General features: G+C 38.8%; 1 protein-coding gene across 1 annotated transcript in view; it reads right to left on the bottom strand.

Annotated features, from left to right (window-relative positions):
• Positions 1-208: 208 nt before the first annotated feature.
• fto (FTO alpha-ketoglutarate dependent dioxygenase) overlaps positions 209-25,244 on the bottom strand; it is a 402,707-nt gene continuing 377,671 nt past the window's right edge. The window contains exons 9-10 of the mRNA XM_039762921.1: positions 6,086-6,231; positions 209-1,320 (exon numbers count right to left, since the gene is read on the bottom strand). Of these exons, the coding sequence (XP_039618855.1) occupies positions 1,301-1,320; positions 6,086-6,231 (166 nt within the window). The 3' untranslated portion in view covers positions 209-1,300. The remainder of the gene's footprint in view (positions 1,321-6,085; positions 6,232-25,244) is intronic.

Raw genomic sequence — 25,244 nt, 5'->3', positions numbered from 1 at the left:
GAACGCAACACCTGATGGTAGACTGACAATTTTGACATGATGGATCTTCAAATAACTCATTTGTATTCCGTACTCTCATAAGCTAGCAATGCAGAGACACTCTGTGCAAATGCTAGTTGTAGTTCTTTGGCTGCAGAAGATCACTCTTCAAACCCAACTGGACAAACGATGAAGTGAGGAATGAAGTCTACTCAAGAAAATGCTGAAACACTTTTACTAAGTATAAATTTATTATTTCCACTAGGATGACACACTCAACTGAACATACTACCAACACCAGTAAGGAGGAACAGCTGTTCACAAGTAGATGATGGAAGAAAACATCCTCACCATTCCTTAACATTGGCTCTTCAAAGTCAGATATGGTCTCTCTCAAGCATCCCTTTCGTAATTCCAGCCCAGGACTTCAGGTGGAATTCAATGCTAGATGGGGATCAACCAGTTCAGCTTTCTGTCCGGACAAAAACAGGCTTGCATGTTTATTTCACGGAGGCTTTACATCATCATTGTGTTTTTCATGCCTAGACATCTTTGTTGTTCTGGAGTTTGAATCTATCCAGAAGTAGATACTGTAAGAAATGTGTATGACTTGCGCAGAGCTATTAAAGGTGTAATCTTATTTTAGATGAGGTTCAAAATCTATTCAAAATCTTTTAAAGGTCTCTGCATAACCAGAAGTGTTGATTTTATATCACTGATATGCCAATAATGCTTCTCCAGCAAAAACAAAAAGAAAAACTGAAGAGTTGTAGAATATTAATGGAGGTTACAAACATGTAACATGTCAAAATAATACGAGAGAACAGATATTGTGTCTGCCTCTTCCAGTAAGGATTTGTGCATGGAATATACTGAGGAAGACATATCTCAGTTCTGACTGCCTCCTTCAAAAAATATAGAGCACTGTCTGTGAAGGACTTGGAGACATTAGGGACCTAGGAAACTTCTACCAATTAGGAAATTCAAGATGAATCCTACAAGTAACTGGGACATAACACACGCACTTGAATTTAGTACAATATTGAAACTGAGAACTACATGGTGAGGAAAAACTAAATAACAGAAAAAGCAAGAGTAGCACTTTAAAAAAATGACAAACAGGAGGATCTAAAAAGTGTCAGAACAGGCAACTTCTGTAGAAAAAGGTCAAATGACAGCAGACGCCCATCTGATTTTAAAAGTTTTGCTGTACAACCAGTCCTTGAAAGATGGATTCCATTTTACTGCAAGTGATGACAACCCGAGAGATCAGTATCCAGAGCCATTGTTTTCTGATGATATCTGCTGTTAAGGATCTCATTCAGAGATGTTCTTCAATGCCTGATGACAACAGAACATAAACAATAATTTTTTTAAGATACATGTAAAACTTTGTATTAAGACACATGCTATGTTATTATTTATGATGTTTCAAATATCCCGGCATATCTTTTAAAGCTAAACTAAAATACACATCATTAAGGTACCCATGGAAATGCCATCCGTGACAAAGACCACCACTGCTTACAGCCAACAGCATCAGGAGTTAGCAGAGCAATCAAGAAAAGACCAAATGTAATGCTGGTCTGCTTTATCTGACTATTCAGAAGGATGTACTGAGCATTACCACCATTTTTAAACAAATATTTATTAGGTATGAGGTTGTTTACTGTTAATGATTTAGACTTAAAACTGCATGAGGAGTCCAAGTGACAAATGCACTTTGCAGCATTTACAACTTAATGGCTACAGCCTAGACTGATTTAATGTTAAAAGTAGAACAACCTTAAATGAATTTGGAAACACAAAAGGTGGCTACATGTTTAATGGATACTCTGCTTTGTCAATCATTTTAGTTATATCATTCACATGAAATAATTGTCTTAGCAGGTCTTCTGCCAAACCAGCTGCATGTTGTGCTGAACTCACCTTTCCAGGTTTATAGGTGATTAAGCATATTTGTCTGCAGTTAAACACTTTGACAAGCAGACATGTTTTACTTTGCAGAACACCCTTGCACAACGTAGAGTATGCTACCCGAAGCACACAGATAATAATTTAACTTGAATATCTTGAAAGCAGTGGAAGTGAGTGTGGATTTTAGGAGACACATCTCACCTCCCTCAGCCCTGGTTAGAAAAGATGTCACTGTCAACAGGGTGGAGTTGTTTGAATTCCTTGGCACAACCATCACTCACAGTGTGAACTGGGACAAAATCAGAACTGCACTTACAAACAAAGCTCAGCAGATGATGTTCTTTTCTCTGTCAACTTAAAAAGTTTAACATATCCCACTGAGTGTGGCACATTTTTGTAGGGCAATCATTGGAAGCGCTCTCATTTTCTCCACAACAGTCTGTTATGATAATGCAACGTGTTGTTTGGACAGCAGAAAAGACTGTAGGACTGAAACTGGACTCCATTGAGGTCTTGTATACACCTCAGGTCAGGAAATTTAATCAAAGACTACACTCACCCGGGCAACCATCTCTTTCAGTTATTACTTTCAAGGAAATGGTCACTAAATTTAAGAAATACAGGACACATAAAGAGCTTCTTTCCTACTGCAGTCGCTCTGGTTAAGCACAGTGTGTGATTCAACTCTGTCTTTTCCTGACTTCTATACTCCTCCATCCAATCTAAATTATGTTTATTTTGTGTTTCTCTAATAAGGACTTAATTGATACATTACTGGGCAGGTGAACAACTCTGCATTACTATGTTGTTTATGTATATTTGTGTTTTGTTCAATATATTTTCCACTACTTCAGTATGCAATGTTGTGACATACTGTACACTGTGTAAATTGTATTAACATTGTGATGTGTATTGGAATAACACTCTAGCAATAACGTTCAAGTTGAAATAGTACAATTTCGTTACATTTTTACATTATATATAGTACAGGGTGGTCCAGATCCAATTATGCAATTTTCATTATGCTATAACTTATTAAGTTTATTACATAGAGAATTCACAAAAAATTATTTTTGTTGCCGATAGATGGCAGCACCTGCCCTGCATTCCAAAATGGCGGGGAGACGGTTGTCAGTCAAATAGCAATTCTTTTGTCTTGTACTGTTTTCCTGCATTGCATTAAAAGTTGCATAATTACATCTGGACCACCCTATATAATTCTGTCCTTCTAGGCACCTACAGAGAGGTGTAAAGATTAATAATCTGAAAGTTGCACAGCAGCCTAACAATTCTCAGCCAAGAACACTTTGACCACTAAGATGATCTGCAATGTCATCCAAGCTCCACAGCCTCACCTGGCACTACTGGTACATCGGCTACATAAGTAGAGCACCATCGACCATTCACTGTCAAAAATCCAACAAAACACAATGCACCCTGGGGTGCCGCAGGGGACTGTGCTTTCTCCGGTCCTGTTCAGCCTATATACATTGGACTTCCAATACAACTCGGAGTCCTGCCACGTGCAAAAGTTCGCTGATGACACTGCTATCGTGGGCTGCATCAGGAGTGGGCAGGAGGAGGAGTATAGCAACCTAATCAAGGACTTTGTTAAATGTTGCGACTCAAACCACCTACACCTGAACACCAGCAAAACCAAGGAGCTGGTGGTGGATTTTAGGAGGACCAGGCCCCTCCTGGACCCCGTGGTTATCACAAGTGACTGTGTGCAGAGGGTGCAGACCTATAAATACCTGGGAGTGCAGCTGGATGATAAATTGGACTGGACTGCCAATACTGATGCTCTGTGCAAGAGAGGACAGAGTGGACTATACTTCCTTAGGAGGCTGGCGTCCTTCAACATCTGCAATTAGATGCTGCAGATGTTCTATCAGACGGTTGTGACGAGCGCCCTCTTCTACGCGGTGGTGTGCTGGGGAGGCAGCAATAAGAAGAATGATGACTCACACCTGGACAAACTGATGCGGAAGGCAGGCTCTATTGTAGGCACGGAGCTGGACAGTTTAACGTCTGTGGCAGAGCGACGGGTGCTGAGCAGGCTCCTGTCAATCATGGAGAATCCACTACATCCACTGAACAGTGTCATCTCCAGACAGAGGAGCAGCTTCAGCGACAGACTGCTGTCACCGTCCTGCTCCACTGACAGACTGAGATCGTTCCTCTCCCACACTATGCGACTCTTCAATTCCACCCCATGTGGATAAATGTTAACACAAGATTATAGACCTCGCACTCTCCACCTTGCATTTTTTAACTTGCACTGCGCTTTTATTGCTCTTTAATTAATATTGTTTTTATCACTATGCTGCTGCTAGAGTATGTGAATTTCCCCTTGGGGAATAATGAAGTATCTATCTATCTATCTATCTGTCTATCTAATAAGGGACAAGTCAATATCATTAAACAGGACAGCCCATGGTGCACCACTCCTGCTTGATAATTTGTCGTCTTTATTTTCCAGATTATTATATCTACTACATAATACAACACCAACGTCTATGTGTCCAGTCTCTCAGAGCAACCTGGTTGGTCAATTTGGCTTTAGTGTGATCGGTTAGTATGGCTTCAGTGATGTGAAGAATAGGGAAGTGTGAGTATGAAATGAACAAGGAGGAGTAAAGACGCATGCTGACAGAGTCATCTTCAAAGACATAAAAGTATAAAACCATACTGGAGTCGAGAAAGGCACCTCGAAAATAATGACAGAGTTTCGCAAACAGGCTTTACGTGAACATGCTCGAGAGATGGCGTGCCAGTGAAGAGACACACATGAGCAAATACAGAGGAAAGGCGCTGAAGGTAGGGCAAGAGATAGCAAATGTTATTTAATTGTTCTAGTACCCATCTTCAACTGGTACCGTGGCTAGTATTATATATAATGGTAGTTCCTTTTGTGAACACAACAAGCTGAACCTGCTGTATTCAAATGTTAAAGTCTTTAAATCTACAACTGGACTGACTGGTCTGATCTTCTTGCTGCCACCTACAAGCCTGTTATTGACAGCAGCAGCAGCAACAGCTCTCCAGTACACAAGACCGAGGTTTTTCTCTCTTGAGCTTCTGTAAAGTTTGTCATCCTGTGGACAAAATATATCTACCTATCTCTCTCTCTGTCTATATACAGTATATACACACATATGTGAATAGTGAATATATACAAAAATATACATATGAATATATGCATACAGATATTGCAAACAATTTGTTTTATTTTCACATTTTGGAAGGTGAAATCATCATGAAGAAGCTCACAGCGAGTTTATCGTAAGGATTTAACCTGTGTCCATGTAAATTATCTTCCAGTTCCCAAAACTCTACACCACACAGCTCCATTCATCTTTCTGTGCTACGCAATATTTAAAAAAAAATATTTTCAAGTTATTAGGAATCTATTAGAATTTGAGGAGTGTGTTCTTAATGCTCTGGTAGAACAACATATTTTAACTTGATTTGTAACTTAACTTTAAGAGGTCTAAAGTGTGACGTTAAGCATCATGATGGTGAAATTCAGCAGGGGGGCACAGTGGACCACTGCCAAATACAGCAAAGACTTCTGAATCATATTCTCTGTGAAAATGGAATTGAAAATTAGCAGTACAGTGAAGGTGTGACAGTCCTTTACAGCCAAAATCATCTTCAGTACCTTAAAAGATTATAAAGGCAAAGGACTGATTTTCAATAATGGAGTATACTATTTTACAAAGTAAATAATTCCAAGTCAATACCGATATCAGCAGTAGAATTTGATTAAATGAGCACACCACTAGCTGAAATCACAAAGCAGCCATTTGAAAGGCTCAGATGATTTTTTACTCTGGTAAGTGAAAAGTGAGTGAAACAGAAACTTCGCATCCAAACATTTTCCTCAGTAGTGTTAATAAGTGTGCCACACTCTCATATTGCAGGATTTAGTAACACATGCGGATATGTCTCACAGACCACCACACAACATGTGGCCTGCAGCCCTCCCCATCACTAACATGAATGTGTTCTGTTCCCACTGACTGTCTAATAAGCAAAGATAAACTGTTTGCCCGTAGCCTATATGCTGATTTATGGCTTTCATATATTAAACTACTACTGCTCTCAAATGAAAGGCTCCATCAGCAGTGAGATCAGGTAGAAGCAATCCCGTCAACAATATTACTTTGTTAGACCTTTAAATCACCTGTAGATGTCACAATTTCCTCCAGGTGTGCTATTGTGCTCTGAAGATCAAAAGGAAGAGGCATAGATAAATCTCCTTCCTCCCAGTAAGGCTGGCATATTGGTCTATCATCAGCTGGTAAGGATTTGGCAAGCTTGGACTGGCATCTACAGTAACAAAAGAAAACACAGAATTGAGAAAAAAGAATGGTTTTTTTTATCACAGTTAGTGTTATGACATCTTCACACCACAGGACATAGTTATGCTGCTCATGAAATAATCACATTTTTCCTCATCTTGCATTACACATTCACATTGGTAGAAACTTCTTGTTTAAAATTAAAGAATCAGAAAACTGACGCTGACCTGGCAGGATGGCTTGGTGCAGCTGACTATAGCTTATGGACTCTTCTGCATTCCACTTTAAGTAACATAAAGGACTGAAAAAGGCGATGAAAAGGCACAGCAGAATAAATAAGATGCACCTTCATTGGCCAGAGGAGCACAAGTGTTTTCTCATTTATAGTAGCAATATTTTTCAGATGAAAGAAAATGGATAAATCCATAAAAGGCCAACATTGTTATGCTATGGTTAGGGTTCACTCATATCCTTTTTATTGTAGTTTTTGTTAAATTCTTGAGTTCTTATTTTTCATGTTTTAATGTAATTTCTGTTATGTTTGTTTATTGTTTGATACTTGTGTGTTGTGTTTTAAAGAGTTCTGATATTCCTGGTACTCTTTGGTGGAATCATAAAAGGCAAGGTCACCATGATGTCAGAGCTGCTGGCTGGGACCACTCTTAGTTCTTTATACAGAGGTGAAAGAGATTTTCCCTGCAGTTGGTCATCGAGTGTTGTAGGAGTTGTCTTGTGAGTATTGCTTTTACTGTTTTTTTAAGATATATTTTGCTTCTGTTAGACCTATCTAGATGAGATCTGGCAATTCAACCAAACAAAGCTCACTGTTCCTATCCACATAATTCTTCCAAAATAACATCAAGTCGAGGTTTGAAGGTCCCTAAAGTCCTCCTGTCTACCACACTACTTGGTCACTTATTCCATGTGTCTGTGGTTCTCAGAGTGAAGAAAAACTTCCTGATTTTTGTGTGAAATTTACCCTTAACAAGTTTCCAACTGTGTCCCCGTGTTCTTGATGAACTCATTTTAAAGTCACTGTCTCGATCCCCTGGACTAATTCCATTCATAATTTTAAACACTTCAGTCAGGTATCTTCTTATCTTCTTTTGCTTAAACTGGAAAGGCTCAGCTTCTTTAATTTTTCTTCAGTACTAAGCTGTTGTACTGTGTTAGCCATTATGAATGTAGTGAGAAGTCAAGCAAAATGACACCTTTTATTACCTAACTAAAAAGATTACATCTGGCCTGAAGAGGGTGCCTGAGTTGCCATGAAAGCTTGCATATTGCAATCTTTTTAGCCAATAAAAGGTGTCATTTTGCTTGATGTCTCGCTTAATCTTTCTTCATAATTCATCCCCAGTAGACCTGGAATCAGCCTAGTTGCTCTTCTCTGGACTTTTTCTACTACTGCTATGTCCTTTTTGTAGCCTGGAGTTCAAAGCTGCACACAGTACTCCAGATGACTTGTACTCTACACATATGGCGTTTGCCTTCTTAATGGCTTCTGAACATTGTCTGGATGTTGATGATGATAAGTCCAGTACAACTCCTGAATCCTTCTCATAAGATGTACTTTCAATTTTCAGACCTCTCATTGTTTATTCAAACCTAACATTTTGACTTCCTATGTGTAATACTTTATATTTACTGACATTAAATTTAATCTGTCATAAATCTAACCAAGCCTGTATGCTGTCCAAGTCCCTCTGTAATGATTCAATGGAGTTTAGCTTACCTGCAAACATAACCGGCTTGTTACTTATATTCCTATACAAATGATTTATATATATTAAAAATATCAGCAGCCCTAGCTGTCACACCTGAGGGACACCACTCTTAACATCATCCAATACTGATAGGGTTCCATGTAGTATAACCCTCAGTTTCCTATTTCTGAGCCAATTTTGCATCCATCTACACACAACACCTGGAATTGCCACTTCTAATTTGATGCCCACCCTCTCATGTGGCACCTTATCAAATGATTTCTATAAGTCAAGATAAATCATATCATATGCTTCATGTTCTTGGATTACTACTTCTGAGTTTCTTATTGGGACAAGTTCACCTTGGATTGCCTTTTTAGGCAAATTATTTCTACTTTATTTTTCTAATTCTGTGCCTTCTTTTTGATTTTCTGTAGTAAATTATTTAGTTCAAAAGATTTCTGTTTTGGACATGTCTATTTAAGCCAGAGGTTTATTGGTTATTCTCTCTTGAAGGGCATTTTTGTGAATTTTGTACATTTAATATATATTTTAAACTTCTAAAAGCCAGGGCCCAGTTCTGACTTTGCCTGCAGTAGTTAGGAGCTGGCGGTCTGGGGTGAGGGCAAACCTAGAGAGGTTGTTAAGGGTCCCAGCCTGCTTTATGGGACTTTTAGGTGGCCTCATAGGCTCTTTCTTATCATGTTTGTAACACTTTTATATACATGTCAGTGGTTTCTTCTTTCTACTTCCTCTTCACACTGAGAAATGTCCTGGAACTCTGCTGGCCTGCAGTTTCGTTTTTATATTAATACAGTGATCTCTAGTGAATGTATTGTAAAACTGTGTTCAATTACGATGTATTGCAGAACAAAATAACAAGTCAATCACATAATGTGGATGAGAGAGTTGTAACAACTTTTAAAACTGCATTGAGACCAAACCACTCAAATCAAAAATCAGGAGCATAAGTCAAGCATATCGTAACTCTTGAAGTAATTACCATACATTTAAATTCAAGCAGCAAGCTTGTAAACCTTTAGCAACAGGCTCAACAGTAAGCCTGAAAGCCACCCTCCTGCTGGATGTACTGTGTAAGGTGCCCCACTGTTTACTAGAGCATCGGTCACTTGTGTTGCCAGACCATGACATCACGTACTGGGTGATAAACACAATCTGCTTTATTAGGATATCTGGCTAATGCCTTAATTCAAGGAGACTTACAAGATCAGGATGCGTTAGAACTGCCTGCTGGAATTATTTACAGTTGTAGAACATGCAGATGGTAATGGAACTGGCTAACCTGGTTGTTTAAGGCCCAGGATCCCACCAACTACACTACACTTACTTTCAACATTATTTTTTTGTTTTTGTACAGTATGTTACATGAGCATGCAGATATTTTAAGAAAACCACAAATACACCAAATTTAATCCTGCCCTGGAAAAATTGGGAGAAAAGCAGGATCCAACCCTGGATGGGGATAGGCAATTACTCAATTTTTGGGAAAGTTAGGCACTAATTATTAAGTAGATACAGGATGGCTAGATGGTGAAGAGCAAAGGCTGCCATGAATTAGAGAGTTCCTAAGCACAAAACAAATCTCCAAAAATGCCTGTCAAACCCTGGCTAGTCACAACAAAGGCAAATATCAAATCTTTATGTATAAAAATATTCATTTTTACAAAGAAACATTAAATTAACAAGGCAATCGAAGGCACACAAATTCTCAAAACATAACAAAGTACACAGATCAAAAACAAAGCAAAATTGTTGAAAATCCAGCAAATGCATAAAAGCACAATTAATTACTAAGTCACCAACCCACAAAGTGTATTCAATTTTCTTCAGCCTTTATAGGGCCGAGGGCAGTCCCTTGTGATGATGGACTGGTGCCACAGAACACATGGTAGATAACAGAAGATGCTGTGACATAAAGAAATGAAATGGACAACAATTGTTAATGTAAAAAAAACAAACACAACCACCATAAAAGAGAGCTCTCAACCCCAGCCGGGTGTGAACCCTGGCTGTAACACTACAACGAGTAGTGAATGACTGGTGTAAAATGGCATAAAGGCCCAGTGTGGTACCCTACTAGTCAGAGGGAATAGTAATAACCAGTGAATGAAACTAAGAGAAGTCTGTGAGAGGTACAAAGCGTATGAGTAGATACTGGGAGTATGGTGACGTCTGACTGGAAGGGCCAAACTGGTATGTCCCAAGAGAATGGTGACAAGTCCATGAAAATAAATGAGCAGTAGCAGGTAGGTTACCTAAAACAAGGATGTGAACCAATGGCTCGGTCTCACCACAGGAGGCGCAGAGAAGGTACAGAGTGGTTGCTACAGATTGTGGCCGTACTTTTAACTCCAGTCATTTAAAACTTAAGTGGCTGCTTGCCTAAGTGCTCCAAGCCCTCCTCATCTGCCCTCAATCTGTAGTATATTAGACTTGGAGGACAGTATTAACATATAACATTCCAATATATCTTCAGCGCTTCACATCAGCTGCTGATAATAGCATCTGTTAACATGCACTAAGTACTATTATGTAGCACATCACTCCATAAATAATAAGATTAGCCGACCTCGGGGCTCTTGGACGAGGAATGTGTTTAAATGTTCTCATTATTTATTTAGCTTCAGAATTAAAGAAACAGAAGCTACTTGAGACAATCTGCTTATCATAAATATTCAACCATTGGAAATATGTATACAAATGAACTCGGAGAATTGAAAAGAAGATTGTGCTGATTAGGCAGCCTGGACAGATTTGGGAAGGTGAGGAGCTAATAGCACCACTGCATTCAATTTCAGTGGGCTTCTCATATGAAACTGAACAGTTGATCAATCAACAGGTCTAACTAGAAATTAAAAACAAAAAAAAGTGACCCAACTGTAAAGGATTAGATTAAGGAAACACTTGCAGAGGATCTAAACAAACAGGAAAGATGCACAGAAATGTGGAAATTATTGTGAAGTATATTACTTAAACATTTTAACTGCCTGCGCTGACACGAGAGTGAAATGTCAGATGGAGTTTTCGCAGATTCACTTAGTATGAGACTTGAGATGAACAGGTGATTGAAGTGGAGGGGATGCTCTGCTTAGGTGATAAATGCAGACGGCTGGACTTGGGGACACAAACAACATGGCTCCAGGCATCAGGCTAGGTGACTAATACAGTAGAGTGGATTGTAATGGGATGAGCACTGATTATGAGTAAATATGGTAAAAAATTAAACATGCCAAAACAATGTAAGCATCAATTGTAGATGAATGTAAGGAGTTTATTGAGTTTGCATTTAGACTGTCTAAAGACCTGAAGGCAGTTTGTTAGTGCTGTTGTCAACATTCCAATGACCTTACAGGGTTAAATGACAACAAGACAGAAGCCAATGAGGGTCTCTAAACTGCAGCTACCCAAAGTATCATTGCGGCCTGCCTCGCTTTTCTTCAGCTGGACAGCATCAGGGTGAAAAGCTCAGGGTATGCTGGAGTGCGCATGTTTCAGTGCATGTGGGTCACAAAGCTAAAATTATCCACTTTAGCTGAAGTGAGTGTTAATTATGGACGTGAAAACAGTCAATAAAAGGTTAATGTAAAAGTCAAAGGAGAAATTCTTTTAAGCATTGCATCACTCTGCAGACAAAATGACTAACATTGTGCCCGTGGTTTATTTAATCAATATGTTTTACAGTAATGTGCTGCCCATCGATTTTGCAGGGGATGTAGACCTTATTTTTTTCTGCCTACTCAAAAACATCTTCTGTTGTAAGTAAATAAAATTATTAATCTCTTTCTGACTCAGGCATGCACATACACTGCAATAAACAGTGTTGCTAAAGATTAACATCAGATGTTTCCAATAGGTACATAATTGTCCAACATCCACAGCGGTCAGGCACAACAGCATATTAAATAAATCTCACTGATAGAAGGCCGGAAAAGAGACAGGCCACAATAAAGCTTAGACCAAGCGATCCCAGTTAAAATAGAAATCCTGGCCAGAGCACCATTATGAGGAGGCCGTGATGTCATCATTTTGAAAAGCCTTTACAAAGGACTTTACGAATCTGAATTGGGGAAACAGGGAAAGGGCCACAAGTCCGAAGGGGAGCTCTCAAAAGCATTACACCAGTGGAGTAGTCAACTTCATGAAATAAATAATTCCAGAAAAAGCAATCTAGGAGTAACGGGACAGCTACTATACTTTACTGCCATCCTCAAATGAGAATGGCATACTTTTAGCAAACAAGTGGCAAAAATCATTCCCACAATAGTTAACTAAATATTGAAGAGTAAAGAGTTGTCCAGCCTTAAAGTGGAAATGAAGTTTCTTTGAAGCAGCTGAAGAGATTCACATTAATAAGAGGGGTCATCCATTACATGGAGTTGTTGTATGGTGCTCCTGTAGCTCTCCCAAACACACTGCCTATAACAACCCTAAGCCTAACCCTAATCTTTCATATCTTAATATTATACAGAATCACAGCAGATTTAATTTGGCTTTTTGAAAATGATCAAAAGAAGACTTTTCAATGTCAATGTGAAGGCATATCCTTGCAAAGTGGTCTAAATTAATTAATGAACTTTATTGTCATCGCACAACAGTAACAAAGAAATTGTGATGCCATCTCTGATGATGCTAGTAAACAAAGTAAATACTAACAAAGAAAGAATAAAATATCCGGGCTTGTCAAAGGTAAGCACTACCACCCAGCGACACCAGGGGGTGTGATTGCTGACTCTTCTGTCTTTTTTCCACCCACAGTTCCAAGAAGATGTCCATTGTTGGCATGTGGTCATGCCCCTTCAGGTCCATGAGCTATAAAAGCCAGGCACTCCCAAAGTTTTTGTGGAGAATCTGCTCTATGTAGATTTCCAGCTGTGCCATACTCTCTCCATTCCTTAAGAGCTGATTTAACTGAACTCCAAGGAATATTCAGTGACTTGGAAACTTCATCCCCTGACTTGTGCTTTTCAAGCCCCTTTTCACCGAGTTCCTTGTAGTATTCTTTTGTCTTCATTGCATAGTTTAGGCCACCATAACTACCATGGCTGCCCAGAAGTTGACCCTTCCACATACAAGAGCATTTTGACTACAATCAACTGAATCCCCCAGACAAGTGACCTCCATTGAACTAATTGTGGGACTTGTAAAGCTGTGCCAGGTGTGTCATATAAAAGGGGTGGACATGTGAAATTAAATTCACTGTAATTTAATATTTTACAACAATAAAATGTGAAAACATTCAAGGGGTTGAATACTTTTTATAAGCACTATACAACACTCAGACATACATGCTACAGAATAAAGAAATGGGGCTATAAAATACAAATATTTAACAAAGATGCATTGCTTGACTGAACAGGTACCTGTCCATCCTCTTTAAACTCTCACCTCATGCCCCAGTTTGTTCTAGGCACACTTTTAATGCTTGATGGGACAGGTCTGAAGACCCAGGCATTTTTGCAAGAAAAGATTATAAAGGCCTTTCTTTTAGAAGTAGGCAGAAGCAAACTCATTAAAATCAGTACACTGAAATCTTTAGATGTGCGTCTTAGAAGGATTGAACTAAATGAATATCACAAAATGCAAATCAAGTCAAAACTCTATTTTTCTTTCTATAATTTCTTTCTTTCTTGATGTTGTTTGAATGCTGGTGGCTCACAATGCCTTTCCTTCAAGTGGTCAAAGAAGCTTCAACACTTTGCTATGTGTGATGTCCTCTTTTATAAAGTGACAGGTCTCATCCCATGCAACAAAATGGCAGCAACCATTCACAAACACAGAAAACAGTTACAAAAAAACAACAAATGAACAGCACACTAGAACAAAAAGAAAATATTAGATGTTAAATAATGTTTTAAAATATAAAATAATGGTGATTATCAAAAATAAACAGAATTAAATGTTAACAGAAACAGAGAAAAAGACAAATAGAAAAATGAATCAACCACACCTTCCTGAGAACTTTAGCCTTTAATGATAAACATCCTTCTCTGTTAACACCTGTAAGCTGTGCAGAACCCATCAACTGATCCTCCATTTCTTCTGCATCATTGTGGTAGTTTACATTTTCTCATTCTAGTTTCACTTTACTTCTCCTACGTCAGCCACAGACCTTGTGAGAGGTGGCAGAAACCCAATTCAGTTTCTTGTTTTCTTGGATGCATTGTGTCAGTTGCATTATTCAGAATAATCTTCGGCACCTCAACATAAGCAATTTCCACCTGCTCTTTAGTTCCAGTAGACCCTCCCGAATTGCCTGCTGACAACAGGGAATGTGGTCGCTCACTGGGATGGGGTTAACTGGAATGAGAGATGTCTTTATGGTAATGAAACAGTAGCAAGAGTCAGCGCCTGAAGTTGGACAAAGCAAAGCCAAAGCTGAGGTGCTAAACCATGAATGAGGTCAAAAGGGGAACTGCCAGTAATTAGAAAACACACTGATACAAAAACAAGACACTAGACTGTAAGAGAAGTCGAGAGGAGAGGAGCTATGTATCGATTACCACAACACACTAATCACTACGAGCTTTCTAATACACAGAGTGGTTCAAAATTTGAATACAATGAATGCCATGTGAGGTTACACAGCAAAGCATCCATGATGTGGAGCATAGTGCATTCTGGGAGGTGCCCTTTATCAACAGTACAGGGTAGCCTAGCAATAAAATTACAAAACCCTGAAGTACAAAAATGCAATGTGATGCACTTTGAATTACACAGTTTATAATGTAGTTTATAACTACAATACTAATACAAAGCACTCACTTATTGATATTCGCTAGGAGTAAAGCATTACAAGGACCCTCAGTGGAGCAACAGGAAAAAACTTTTTTAAAACTGGGAAAACTTCAACAGCGTGTCCCAATTCAAAAGAGCACAAGTCACGTCCTCTGAAGGGAATGGTTGGTTTGTGTCAAGATTGGTACCCATCTCAAGCTCACTCTCAGATGCTTAGAGCAACCTATACTCACCCACCATATACCCTGCGACGTCAAGACAACTGCCAACAGACACTCTTGTTACTTTAATGTAATGGCTGATAATTGGTAGAATCTACTGTGGACAAGACTGCAATTATACACAAAAATTAAAGACTTCTGCATTTTGTCAAAAATGTTGTCCATACATTCAATTTTTGAGACCATTTATTCCAGTTTTGTTTAAGGATTTTATCATTTTAGACAGCTGGGAACTCATTTTTTTACCTGCTTTTTATTGTTTCAACTTTATTTCAGAGCTGTGAAAATTATTTTAGTCCTGCGGTGGGTTGGCACCCTGCCCAGGATTGGTTCCTGCCTTGTGCCCTGTGTTGGCTGGGATTGGCTCCAGCAGACCCCCGTGACCCTATTCGGATTCAGCGGGTTAGACGATGGATGGAAAATTATTTTAAATTTTGTTTGTGACCTTACCATGCTACCATTTTGTGCTGCTTTTTGAGTTATGGTCACCGGCAGTTTGTAGTGATTGTGCCTGCTTTTGTGCACCACATGTTCGCTGTATGAGTCAGTGTGTTATATCATCCACTAGTAACTACTGAACAGGAGCGTCCAGCATCCTTACTTGTCCAAGTTTCTAGATATTTTACAATTCAAAACAACTAGCTGTTTTGTTTCTTTGACCTTCATGGCAACATACTTTGCAATCTTTATTGCCATAAGTAACTCTTATGAAAACAATTATTTTGTTTCCATATATATTTTTTCACTTGTTTCAATTTTCTGTTATTGTTAATTTATTTTTTGAAGATTACAGACACTGATGCAGGGACAACTACCTGCAATTCAACATTAGCAAGATGAAAAAAACTAGTGGTAGACTTTTGGTGTGCCAAGGAGCCTCTGAGACCAGCCACCATTCAACAGTTGGGGCGCAGAGGTGATACACAGCTACAAGTAGCTGGGGGTTCACAGACACAACAAAGTGGGCTGGTCTAACAACAGAGTGGCACTGTAAAAGAAAGGTCTGAGCATACTGGACTTACTAAAGAGACTCAAGTCTTTTGATGTGTGCAGCAAGCTGCTGGAAATGTTCTACCAGTCCATAGTAGCCAGTATGGTGTTCTACAAAATCGTCTCTTGGGAATCAACTTGAAGTCAAAAGAAGCACAATGCCTAAACAAGCTTATCAGGAAAGCCTGCTCCATCACAGGGTGAACCCTGGACACACTAGAAACTGACGTGGAAAAGATGACGATGGCAAAATTGGACTGCATCATGAAAAATCTCTTAGAGCACCTTTAGCCACAGGCTCATTCCACCATGGTGTGCTAAGTAGGACCTCTGGGGGTCTTTTGTGCCCACTGCTATCGGACAATTCGATGCTTCCAACCGATGTACTCATTAAGATTATTTTTATTTATATAATTAGTTATTGATTGATGTATTGATTGGCTGAGTTATTTGTCCTGTGAGTCTGTATCCTTGTTTTTTATGCTTCTGCTTCTGTATGCATATGATTTTCCCCATGGAATTAATAACGTTTATCCAATCTAATCTAAAACATGCTCTCTATTTTCTGTTTTGAAAATACAATATATATTCTTTTAAATGTTCTGCTCATTCCTTTTGTTTATTTTTATTGTCACCAATGCTACCATTACATGCTGCCAAATTGTGGCAGTTACTGCAGATGGGCTTTATGATGCCACGTAGCATTTCTAACAGTTGTCAAGCAGATCTTCTTCTGGTTGCCACTATCCCTGCTACTGAATTACCAATGGACAGACAGATTACAGTTTAACAAAACAGAAACAAAGGTCTTACCATATACTGTATCTCAACCTTGCTTCATTCCAGGTGGGATGTTAAATGAGACTAAACTAACTTTATTCGGTTATTAACATAATGAAGGATGACAATATTAGCTCATCCATTCATGAATTTTCTAATCCTTGTGCTTAAAACAACAGCGTCCGGCAGTACTTCTTTGTATTCCCTGCTCTGCGCTCCAATAAACACACGTTATCGGCAATACACTAATAACCCAATTGTGCTCCACTCACTTAGAATCTGGAACCAATGTAGAAAGCATTTTAAGATGGAGAAGCTTCTTTCTGTGGCACCCCTGCAAAAGAACCATCTCTTTCAACCTTCACAAACATATGCAGTTTTTAATATCTGGAAAAAATTTGGATTTAACTTGCTTAGAGATCTTCATATAGACAACGTCTTTGCATCCTATGAACAATTACATTCCAAATTTAACATTCCAGCTACAAATTTCTTTCACTATCTTCAAATCAGGAACTTTGTTAAACAGAACCTTCCAGATTTTCCTCATCTTGCACCCTCATCCACGCTGGAAAAATATTGCTCAATTTCAAGGAGTTAGACTCCATCTCTACAATATATAAAATCCTTTTACAATCCCTTCCTTTCAAAGATCCAAGAGGACACTGGGAAAATGACCTCTCAATTAATATATCAGAAAAGGAGTGGAAAGTAGCAATGCAGAGAATTCACTCAAGCTCCATATGCAAAGCATACAATTATACAACTCAAAATTATATATCGAGCACATCTGTCTCGACTAAAACTCTCCAAAATGTTTCCAGGACATGATCCAACCTGCGACGTTGCAACCAAGCCCCAGCCTCACTAGGTCACATGTTCTGGGCCTGCACCAAATTAACATTATTCTGGACAAAAATTTTTAATTACCTTTCAGACAGCCTTGGACTCACAATCCCTCCTAACCCATTAACAGCTGTGTTTGGTGGTCTTCCAGAGGGGCTTAAAGTGGAGAAAGACAAACAAATTGTGATTGCATTCACTACACTGTTGGCACGCAGACTTATTCTGATAAACTGGAAGAACCCAAACTCTCCTCTTTAAGTCAGTGGGAACCTGATGTGTTATATTATTTAAAATTGGAAAAATCAAATACTCAGTTAGAGGATCTGTACAGACTTTTTCAAAACATGGCAGGATCTAATCAGTAATATTTTAAAATAAGTTTATAAAGCACAGAGAATTTATTAATTTAGGTATTTTTACAAGCCTTAAATTTTACACCGTTTGGCTTGCTCTCTCTCTCTCAGGGGTGGGGATCGATCTGTTCTTAGCATAATTCTTTTTTTTGTAAAAACTTGATTGCTATGTATTGATTGTAATAAAATTAATAAATAAAAATAAAAATAAATAAATAAATATTACTTTGTTACTGAATGTATTTTTGTCTTCTCACTTATAAAAATTTTTGTTTAATAACTGAAATAAATTATTATTGTGCCAAGAAAAATAAAAAAATAATAAAACAACAGCGTCCGTCTGACTCTTCCGTTTATCCGGAACTGACGGAGCTTCCCTCAGTTCCTGGCCATTGACTAGAGTACTGAGCAAGTATTTCTCCAGAATTCCCAGCTGGACTTTTCTCAGACTGACATTCTATTGCAGTCGTTTCCAATAAAGCTGGCTTCGAAATAAACATAAAAAATCAATTTTTGAAATGATCACTTCAATTGGTTTTGAAACAAGCCTAAGTGAGAGACGAGGAGCCGCTCCAGTGAGATTATTTTCAAATGGAAGTACTCAGGAGGAGTATGAGACTCGAGGGCTTGGCCCGTCTCACTAGCTGGTTAACAGGTACCTCAAAAGCTTCTAGCGAGTGTGAATAGAAAGCCCCTCTAGATTTGCTTTGGGTACAGGCAGGGCAGACGTCGCAAAGCATTTCATCATCGTGTATGAACACAGTTTAAAGCAAGAGCTGGCTGAAAGTGGCAGCTGCTGTTAATTTCCTTCTGCTGCTGTGAATTCAACCTTCTCCCCCTAAACAGATGAAGGAACAATGCTGAGTTTCTGTGATGAAGCCAAGAAGCAATATTCAACAACAATTTGGTTTGAAAGCGGAGCTCTTTAAACCACATGAAACAACCGTGATCATTTATGTTAAAACTGTGAAAACTGTATTTCCGGTGAAAGGATGGAAAATGCAGGAGGCATCTCCGCATGGGAGATGCTGCACATATGCCAGCCAGCTCGCTTTGGTTGTGCGGGCTGGACCTCTCAAAGCATGCGGTGCTTGGCTGTCTGGCTTGCCCGCCAGTGGCAACTCATATATAGAGCCTTACTGCTGAGAGCGCAGTAAAAAGTGCCCTGTCTAGACAAGCAGGAAGGAAAGAAGGCGCTTGTACTCGGCAGCCATTAGATGCCTCACAGGCTGACAAATTCTGCAACTCCTTGGAGCTGTCAGTTTCCCCACAGGCACCATGGTTATTGGCAAGCAGGTAAAGGGAAGACAAAAACATTTTTATAGCCATGCCTATTTGTCTGGCCGTCACAGAGGGCTGACTATGATGAATGGGCTGTCCTAATAAATATATGGCACCAAAGTGCTGCTCCCTGACCCCAGTCACATGATAAGGTCAAGTGAGCCTCTCCCAATCCCCACCTGTCTGCAGGTAACATTATTAGGTCAAAGAGGCCTACCTAATTATACGTATCATGCTTCGGTTTGCCCAGGTACAGCTTGAGGGGGCGTCTTGCAGAATTCCAAAGCTTAAAAGCGCTAAGCTAAGGGACAACAGCTGAAAAATGCAGAACAAAAGAGATACTGTTTCAGAGAAGGATAAGTTAACCTGCCATATAGCAGAGTAAAAAACGAGCACATTGTTCCCATAAAATAACGATGAAAACAAACAGGTTCACATGAAATTCCTTCAGTTCATAACAACATGGAAGAAACCCAATACTCAAACAGAACGCATGTCCCTGGTGACTTAAAAAAAAGATAAAAAAGAAAGCTGTCAAACAAAGTCAGATAGATGTAAGGTCACCCAGAAAGAGGAAACAACAACAAAAGCAACACCTAATGCCATCGGGGACTTCAGAACAGAGTGCAAAAAATCAGATTATTAATGAGCTGGGTGGGGGAGTCGTGATTTACAAAAAAAAAAAAAAGTTCAGCCCAATGTAATTTACAGCAATGAGCGCATTTCTAGTCAGGTACAGAAATGAAGACACAGGGGCAGCAGACCATGGCGTTGGTGTTAAAAAGAGCTGCTCGTTTACTTAACACTGCTATCTATCAGGGCAAGAAAGCAAAGCAATTGTAGTGACACTCGTTCCGAGAGCCTGGAATGATAAATTCACTTCACCTTTTCCTTCAATACAATAGCCGTAGGAAAGGCCTTTTCTTTGACAAGTGGTCAGACCCAAAGGCAAATGCTATCTACTCAGATCTGGCAGGACCACATTCTTAAATGGTGAAACTGCTGGCATCTGCAGCTTAATCTAAGTCTGGAAGGAAGGAAGAAACCAAGAAAATTAATGTTATCCATTAACATCACGGCTGTGCATGACTCTTTATTTAATAGTATTTGCTGCCAAGAAGAATTCAGACTGCAGAGAGAGAGAGAGAGTTAAAATGTAAAAAGGTGTAAGAGTCAAAGAAAGTAAAGTTGACATTCTGTGTAATCTTAAAAAATAAATCATAAAAAGAGCCAAACAATCTGCAGAAAGGAAACAATTTTAGTTGAACGTAAATACTTCACACCACTGGTTATGGGTAAATGGCCAATCTGTTACACTACATTCGTTTATTTAACTCACTACTTTATAAAGCTCACGCTACAAATCAGAGTGGAACAACTGCTTCCTTAATGCTAGATATTGAGAACTGGTACGTGAAAAGACTGTCTAAGGCTAATACGGTGAACCTTGTCATATACAAATCAATCAATCTATATACAGTATATACTTATATACTGTATAGTCATACACGCATGCCTGGGTGACTACTTTTGGGCTTGTCAGCTTGTAATTCCATACTGAGCCAAGGGTTGGCACTGTCTTGTAACACTTTTCCACTTCTTCCCTCTGCAGATGCAGTAACCAACATTTCACTGGCACATGACATCACTTCATCAGTGACGAGCAATACAATACAAAAAATAAGTTGTATTGTATTGTATTGCGTTTCTTGTTTCTGGGCTTTTTGGCCCACCCAAGCCACTTCACCAACTTCATAACTGCACCACTGTCATCTTTCTCCAGTCTAGTGATTGACTTTAGTGATTGTCTGTAAAGTCATTTTCTCCCATCACACAATGTATGAGGTTTGCCTGAGGAAGCGTCAAACCTTTATCTTTGTTCTATATATATATATATATATATATATATATATATATATATATATATATATATATATATATATATATATACACTTTTTAAAACCTTCTATATACAGTATATATACCTTTTAATTAACTGTCTATCCAGTTGCTATGTCTCTGTTATTCCAGATGATGCACCACAAACATGTTTAGTAATAAACTACATTGCATTTGTCAATCCAATAGATGGTGCATCATAAACATTAACACCGCTTTTACGAATCCCATACCAAATGGCATATAATAGGGACATATGCATTACATGTGTTACTGTAAACCTTAACACTAAGGTCTGAGTTTATTGCAAACTGCCTTAGCCAGGTAACACAACTAGTATATATATATGTGTGTTTGTGTGTATATACAGTATACACAGTTATTCATTTACTTACATTCTATTGAGTAATGTCTGATCATACTTACCAGCGTCCAAGGTCAGTAGTGGGTATCTATCTTATATCTGCCCTAGCGTCCAATTGAACATACTTGCGATGGTCATAGCTAGCATACTGTATCTATCTTCCTGCAGCACATGCGTTCCAAACAGAGCTAATATGTTTCAGATATATGTATATACTTTTTATTGTTATATGTTAATGTTAACTTTTTCTTTTTACCAAGAAAAAGAGCACTGTACTATATAACATTTTGCTACCTGTCTTATAGAATATCAGGCACCAGCACCATGTGTCCAGTCTTGTTCACTTGTGTCTCCTGTATGTGTTTCATATTTTGAAGTTTTTATATTTTCGTCGAATGAAATGCATCATGGCCTTACAAAAATATCACCCAGATAAGTCCATGAGGGAAGCCAAGAAGAAAAAATGTTAAAAGTTATCAAACAATATGAAAGTGGCAAAGCAATGAATGTTATTGTAAGCAACTCTGATTAGTTCCACTCTGCAATTTCAACAATTTTTAAAAAACAAGGATATGATTAACGAGGCCATTAAAGATTTTCCTCCAATGAAATCCACAATAGTGTAGCAGCCCTGGGTGCAGACTTGTGAAGGGCACACTTCTCGGGTGGTTGAGACCTGTCTAAAGGGGTTGAAGTACCTGAAGAACCTGGCATAACAGCAGCACTGTGATCAGCGGTGGGAGGAGTAGAGACAAAACACTTACGGAGCACTTCAGACGCATATCCTGGCTGCTAGAGTTTGTCGGCCATGATGTGTAGCTGCCCCAGGTTGTTATAATATTAAACAAGCAGCAAAAGGGATCTATAGCTGAAATGGAGAAGTTGCTTATACCATGGACTGAGGAGAAGAGGCAGAAGCGTATCCCCCTAAGCACCATGACAATAACAGCAAAGGCAATAATGTTGTTTAAAATGCTTAAAGAAAAAGCAGGACCTGAATATGATTATACCTGACCCCTCTCCTATAATTTTCAAGATAAACTCTATTGACTTGCGTTTACCTGTAAATTCTGTACCTATGCAGTACATTTTATCCACTGGCCTAGATTGTCTATAGTTATAGTCATAATATCTAATAAAGTGCATAGGAGCACGGCAGAAAACCTCTATATAAGATGTCCAAATCCAAAATGTTATCCGTTTTGAACAATCAACAGTCCCATTTTTTATGGGTAGCAGATTACTGATGGATTTGAGAAAATGCCACTTTACTTGCTGCAGCTGGGACAAAAACAAAGAGAAGCCAGTCACATACAAATTAATGTCCTTCACTTAGTTTGAATTTGATCTCCCGCAGCTTCGCAGGCACATGCACACCTGATGGAAGAGGACAAAGAGACCTGAACGCTGCATGTGGAGGTGTGAAGGTCATGGATGTAAGGAAACAGGGAGGATGACTTTGACAAGACATCTGCAGGACTTCCACTTCTCCATGATGAACACCAAGTAGCTCAGGAACTACATTTTAAAGGTTCACCATTCTGACCTCCACAAAAAATTAAAAAAAAAAAAAAAAAAGGAAGTCACAACGACGCAGAAACTTTTCACGATTAGTTCGGCCACATGCTGGTCCTGAGAATTTGCATGTCTGCGCTCCAGGGTCACATAACTTTCTACCGAAGCTAATGTGGGAATTTGTAGTTAGCATTTCAATTACCAGCTGCTCCAGCAGGGTGGGTCACTGGCATGGCAGACTCCTTCATTCATAAATACATCAGGATCTGTGACAAAGGCACATAGAGATGAGAGATGAGCGAGAATCACAGCACACACACACACCTCTGATTGAGATACACAAATAGGGTGAGCGTGAAGACAGATGTACTGTATGTGGAAATGGAGGTGCAAGGCACATATACAGCACATACTGTAAATGCAACTTGTGATGCATTGGCTTGCCAGCAACAACTGGAATGGAGCAATAGGTGTAAAGAAAAGCCCCCGCTGGTGACTGGAGAAGTCATCTAAAGGTCAGAGTGGGTCAAACAAGGAGTGGTAAAAACTCAAACGGAGTATAATGAACCAAAAGTAGCGGCTTGAGACGCATACTATGGGGGGTTTATGGTCAGATGTGCGTATGTTTTCCTCTACCCACCAGATCAATTGCCCAGTAAGGGATGCAGTTTCTCTTAAACTTGTAGTTTAAGAGAAGGAAGCATAATGTTAAATGGCCAAGGTGCACAAAGAAGCTGGGTAATATAGCACTTTCATGCTTAACGACAGACTTCAACATGAAAATCTCTAAATTAATTGACTGTTGATATGGCAAGGAATAAGATCTAATGAGTAAAGTACAGGAATGATAACCATAAATTTATGCATGAACCTCAGCAAGTCATCTGAATTGCCAGTCCTTTAACTTCAGGAAAACCTAAAAGGCAAAAAACAAACTGTTCTGGATAAAAGCATCACCTAAATAAATGCATTAAGTATACAATTGATTGGATAGACAAACATAAGAGGGAATACAAATTAAAAGGAATAGTGCCACAGAGAAGGCAGCTGCAGTCCTAAGGTCAAATAAGGAGCTCTTAAGAGGATCTGCTCAAAATAAGATATTTGCCTAAAGGCGCATGGTTGAGCCCCGAGTCTTTATTTGTCCTTAAGTCAGTCCAGCAGGATGACACCAGCTGCACTGCACACATAGGATGCTCACGCTCTGCACTTTGTTCTGGTTAATGTCAATGTCTGTCTGGCAACAACCAACATGGCACAGGATGTTCTCCCAGAAGTGACCAAAAAGACAAATATGGAACTTTTAAACACAGGGCTTTCACTCAATTAAAAAACTAAAAAAGATTAATGTTAACATCACATGAAATAATAACTGGTAAGAATGCAATACTCATCAAGTACTATTTATAAAAGGTATCACATAATTTGAAACTATCCCATAAACATAGATTTCACTGAGGTATTATGGGCCCATGATCTAGCAGCTTACAGCTATAAAAAATACATCTGAGGGCTTAATATTTTGTCATGACACTCCTCAATCTTGAATTATCTCTACAAAAGGACTCGTTGTACTGGGTACTCTGTAACCACTAACTTATAATTATAATTCACTGTAGATATGACAAGTAATAAACAAATGTTTATCATATTGCAATGGGAACACAATGAAAGCATTGTCTTTTCCTGGCTTTTGAGCCCAGTTTTGCATATATATTCCACTTTGTCATGAAGAGACACAAGACTACTTTGGGACCCAAATAGTGACTGGGAAGGGTACTCGAGTTTTAAGGACAATGCCCTTTTCCAGTTTTGGGGCCTTGAAATAAAGTAATTGTATTTGTCTCTGGTAGGGTACACTTTGAGAAGCCCCACTTATAGAGGTTTGATAGTTCTGCCTTTAAAATTACTTACCTGGCCAATGCTGGGTGCGGCTGCTAGCATATATAAGATGATCATGAAAGTCAGTGTATTTACACAGGTGTCCTCCTGTTTTGGAAAGCTAATTTATCTCTTAACGCCCTTTAGTAAAGTCAGTATTTGTAATGAAATTACATAATTAGCAATAATTTATATGGAAGAAAATTTGAAGTCTTTCTTGACTGGAAGAAATGACCCCTATTTTTGCTCAAATAAGATCAAAATACAGTACATAGAAGTTGAAAAGAATTAGCTTAATAACAGAAGTCATCAAAATAAAATCTGATTACAAACATTCTGTTTGATAAATGTTGTGTAAGGAGGCTGTTTACCTAAGCTTTATCACTTCAAGATTCAAATGAAAGTCGTTTTGATCTTTTTTTTCGGGCCTTTTCCCACTCTTTCAATAT

This window comes from Polypterus senegalus, chromosome 9, assembly GCF_016835505.1.
Source record: "Polypterus senegalus isolate Bchr_013 chromosome 9, ASM1683550v1, whole genome shotgun sequence".
Classification (NCBI taxonomy): domain Eukaryota; kingdom Metazoa; phylum Chordata; class Cladistia; order Polypteriformes; family Polypteridae; genus Polypterus; species Polypterus senegalus.
The sequence above is the reverse complement of the archived record's forward strand: the minus strand, read 5'-3'. Positions and strand labels throughout refer to the sequence as shown.